The sequence below is a fragment of the Phytophthora parasitica genome, assembly GCF_000247585.1.
Source record: "Phytophthora parasitica INRA-310 unplaced genomic scaffold supercont2.19, whole genome shotgun sequence".
NCBI lineage: Eukaryota > Oomycota > Peronosporomycetes > Peronosporales > Peronosporaceae > Phytophthora > Phytophthora nicotianae.
Window position 1 is genome coordinate 946,974 of NW_008649005.1, and position 4,549 is coordinate 951,522.

General features: G+C 55.7%; 2 protein-coding genes across 2 annotated transcripts; one reads left to right on the forward strand and one right to left on the reverse strand.

Annotated features, from left to right (window-relative positions):
- Nucleotides 1-1,949: 1,949 nt before the first annotated feature.
- Nucleotides 1,950-3,230, reverse strand: PPTG_22603 (hypothetical protein; the record flags this gene model as incomplete). Its single annotated transcript, XM_008905209.1, has 2 exons — nucleotides 1,950-2,783; nucleotides 2,925-3,230. The coding sequence occupies 2 exons, from the start codon at nucleotides 3,228-3,230 to the stop codon at nucleotides 1,950-1,952; spliced, it is 1,140 nt and encodes a 379-aa protein (XP_008903457.1).
- Nucleotides 3,231-3,519: 289 nt separating this feature from the next.
- PPTG_10472 (hypothetical protein) lies at nucleotides 3,520-4,375 on the forward strand (the record flags this gene model as incomplete). Its single annotated transcript, XM_008905161.1, has 2 exons — nucleotides 3,520-4,279; nucleotides 4,350-4,375. The coding sequence occupies 2 exons, from the start codon at nucleotides 3,520-3,522 to the stop codon at nucleotides 4,373-4,375; spliced, it is 786 nt and encodes a 261-aa protein (XP_008903409.1).
- Between the last annotated feature and the right edge of the window lie 174 nt (nucleotides 4,376-4,549).

The following is a 4,549-nucleotide window of genomic DNA, read 5'->3' on the forward strand; positions in this document are numbered from 1 at the left end:
GAGGAACGGAGTCCTGATGAGGCTCGTTCACGTGGGAGCGCGTGCTGGTCCAGCGAGGGCGATCTGCGTGCCGGCGGTGCCGTTACCTTTCATCGAGACGGTCCTACACTATTGTCACGCCGACATATTTTCGGCTCACCTGGGAAAGCCCAAGATCGCTGACAAGGTGAGACGGCACGCCTGTTGGCACGGGTGGAAGAGATACGTGGTCGAGTTTGTGCGTGAGTGTTCTATCTGCGGTGGTGACAAGGGTCATAGGCCTTGGAGAGCGGGGCTGATGCAACGGATGCCAGTTCAGGATTTATCGCGCTGCTCGTAGTGGATGCTATCGGCCCCCTGGTTGTGACACCCCGACGGAACAAGTATATCCTGGTGTTCGTGGATTACTTTACGCGGTGGGTCGAGGCGTTCGCTGTCGTGTCCCTGGACACGATTTCCTTCGTGAACATCATGATAGAGGGTGTTATCTGCCGTCTTGGCGTTCCGGAACGCCTACTGAGTGATCGAGGATCCAACTTCACGTCGAATCTGGCCAGGTCGTTGTACGAAACACTGGGAATTGAGAAGTTGTATGGGGCAGCGTACCACCCGCAGACACAAGGACTCGTGGAACGCTTCAATGGAACGCTGATGGGGATGCTACGGATGTTCGTGAACGAGACGCAGACTGAATGGGACGTGTATCTGCTGAGGGTCTTGTTCGCGTACCGGACGGCGTATCATGAAGGCCTAGGCGATACTCCGTTATTTAGCTTGTACGGGCGAGATCCTGTACTGCCTATCGATTTGGCGTTCTTGAATACCGGGAAGGAATGGAAGAGCAACGAGGTCGCAGTGTACAGGCGGAAATTATATCGCTCGTTGAGGAACTCGCGAACGCTAGTGGAGCGACAACCGCTCAAGGCACAACATAGACACGAGAAACGGTTAGAGAAACAAGTAAAGGTGACGTATGCGGACGGAGACGCCGTCTGGGTGTACCAGTATTTCAAAGCTCGAGTGGGGGAACGCAGGACGTAGAAGTTAGCGTTCTCCTGGCATGGTCCATACCGTGTTGTCGGCCAGGTCGGGGAAACGCCTACAAGATCGCGATCCCGGCTCACCCGAACAAGATCGTTATGGTAAACGTGAACCGCTTGAAGCGCTTTAGGGGTCGCTGGAGTCGATCGTACGCGGACGAGGTCCCGGACGATATTGGGGAGGACGACTCCGAGGAAGGAACGGGTCCTCTGGAGATGAATGACCTACCACCTACTAGTTTCGTGGAACGCCTATCGATTGGTTGTGAGGAAACTGCCTTCTCTGGAGTGTCTTCGCCTGTCGTAGACATTGTGGCCAAGAGAATCGAGAAGCGCGAACTACAGTACCTAGTACTAACGGCTACGTACGAGACGTTCTGGCTGGCTCGAGCGGCGTTAGCGCCTGAGTTTGGAACGCTAATCCGAGCATTTGAGGACGCAGACCGTAAGAAGAGAGGTCTGCCGGAGTTACGTCGGAACGCCCGGTTGGCGGATGCCAACGCGGACGTGGATGACGCGAAAGTGATGTTCTAGTTGGCGCAGGGGCCGGCTGGAGCGGGCGCAGCTTGGTAGCTACGCCGAGGGGTGTGCTTGTGGACTTGCGAGTTCCAGGGCATGGGTTTGTGTGTTATATTGTGTATATTGGGATGACTTAGTGTCGTATCCCTGCGGAGCACTTTCGGGGTTGATGATTTTGGAACGAGGTGGGACTTGCCTCATTCGAACGGTGACGAGCAAAGCAGTAAGGGAGGATTGAGAGCTATGGAAACGAAACGCGCGTCGGCGTGCCAGAAGACAATATGACTGAAAGGGAGCTCGAAGAGTAATTACGTAGCCAAGTTGTAAAATGGAGAGGAACGCTGAAATTAAAGGGGAGTTAGGAGTTTGCTGGGGCACAAGGCTCGACGAGTAGGGCGGAACGGCGTGGGATCACAGGACGGTGACATTCTGAGTGTCGCTTTGATTGCCTCCGTCTTCTTCCTCTTCGTCGACTTCGTCATCATTGTCCTCTCTTTCTTCGTCAGCGCCCTCGTTATCACCTTGGGCTGGCGTGCCTGCTCCTGCGCTGGAAGATGCGGTTTGATCATCGTCGTTCCCTGTGTCCTCAAAGTCGGACCAGTCTTCGCGGCCGAGTTCCTTCTGGGTTGGAGCATTGACGGAAGGGAGTTCGTACGTTCGATCAGCCATTTGGGCCATAACGTCGAGTTGGCGTTGCTTGACGCCGTTGTTGCTGATGAGAGTTTTCCAAGGTTCGGCGTTCTGGTTGGTAATCCATGATGTCTTGAGTTTGGTTCCGGACGTAAGATCCTGCCGAATACGTGCTAATGCCGTCATGGAGAGACGATTCTTCGCGATGGCCTTGGGATTCAGGGCTTCAGTGAACTCGAGGAAGGAGAGCACTTGCGGGTACCCATAGGGGGTCCACCTTCGCCGGATTGAGGGCGTTCTCGAGCGTGGCCTCGTATCTGGCCTGATCTTTGTCGTGGAGGACAGCGAGATCCTCAGCGATGGGTCCTTGGTGCTGTCGACCTCCGGGTGGAGACTTGCTGGGCTGGCTTCAGAGCCAGAACATTTCAGGACGCTTCTCCACCTTCTCGAGGAACGCGTAGAAGCCCCAGGCTCGATGCAAAGGCTCGTAAAGGATAGACGAGCGAGAGTGGCTCGCATTTTCAGCTTGCGGCGATTGGACTGAGCTGAGCTTGATTCGAGAGGGACGTGGAACGCCCACTCCCAGAAAGCACGCCGGTGAGCTCGATGAAGATCCTGATTTTCAGCTGGATCGTACCAGAGGGGTCAACCCGATCACGGGTACGCCAGGCGCCAGGGAATCTTGCCGGCTTATTCGATCTTGTGGGGGACGATGGCAATGGCGGTTCGCACGACTCGAGGAGCGTTAGGATTCACCTCTAGTAGCTTGGCGAAGTCATACGAGGGAAGCGTCGAGGCTGTCAACTTCTTGGTAGAGCGCGGCTTCTTGGCGGATGACTTGGTGGCAGTGTCGTCAGCGCAAGCCTTCCGTTTAGAGGTCTTCTTGGAGGACGTCGCAGGTTTCTTGCTCGAAGCCTTCGTAGACAGCGCGGCCGCAGGTGCAGCACTTGGAACGCCGGGCGCGGCTGGCAAAATCACTACTGGACCCTGCAGACTGACGTTCGACTTGCCTAGGATAATGTCTTCGACGAGTTGGTCGAGGTGTTGGAGACCCGCGGACATGCCGTTAACCTCGAGGTGCGTGCGTAGCTCGTCCCATTGTTCCTGCTTGAGGGTATTAGCGTCGTCATAGGAAGGCCCCTGTTCTTCGCGATCGATAGCAGCGTTAAAAAAAAAGCGTGGAACCGCTTCAACTCGGTGGCTGTGAATCGAGTCATCATGGCGGAAGCGCTAGCGGCGTAGGTCGATGAAAGATTGGGAATTGAAGGAATCTTTTCCGGGGAAGATTAGTGGCTACCGTTGGGTACGCCAGAGAGACGCCAGCTGGGAAGGGACGTTGAAGTGGAACGCGATGAAGGGAATTGACTCTGGGCGAGTAGGCGCCAGGTGGGACATCTGCCCTGGCTGTGGGCGACGGTTGGAGATTCACTACGGAAACTGGCTGACGATGGAGAGGTGGCTAACATGGGCTGGAGCCGCGGAGCTAAGGGAGGTAGCAGGAACGACAAACCACTGGGCATTCGTTAGCAGCGCCGTCGCTGGCATCATAGTGTGGGTGGTGACCACTCCGCTGAGGAACGTCTCGTCGGCGTTCCTAGACAGCGTCGTTGACAGCGGGAGGGCAGTCTACTTCTTCGCGTACACCTGTGGCGATAGATACCTCGAAGCAGCGCGGAACGCTAATGCTTTAGCACTACCTCCTCTCGAGTATGCGTGTGCTCTGATCTCGTTGGCGTTCCTGGTCTTTATTACAGTGCTGCAAGATTATGAATCGCGATTTGGGATAACAGGACGGCTGTGCTTGAGATGGTGTGAGGCGTTCCATCACTCCTGCTGTTTGTTCGTGCCGGACGCGGTCCAGCTACTCTGGGTGTCTACCTGCAAGTATGCCCGAGCGACTGGGGAAGCTACGGTGGCAGTGATTGAAAGGACTGGCGATATCTTGACGGGTGTTTACTTGGCGGTCACGCTGCTATTGACTATGCTGGTGTATTTGCCACGATTGGTGTTTGAAAGAGTGGAAGGCGTACTGGGAGGGCCGATCGGCGTAGTTTTGGCGGTGTTCGTGGTGGATGTCCACTTCGAGTTTACAAGAGAAAGCTGCTACTGGAGTGCTGCTGTGCTAGTGGTTGGCTGCTATAGCCATGGGTTGCATTATTTCTGGGGGTGTCGTCCCTGTAGGACGACAGGACTGGGGTCGAACTTGAAGCAAGGATGGGATGGACTTGCCGGGCCCATAGGGCGTCGTGAGGAAAGGGAACGCGCCAGTTTGGAGCGTCTGCGCGGGGTACCAAGGAAAAGAACGCCGACGGAGACTCAAGCTGCGAGCGTAACGTCGGATGAAACGCCGACGGGTGGCGTTCCAGAAGTGGTTGCTGATA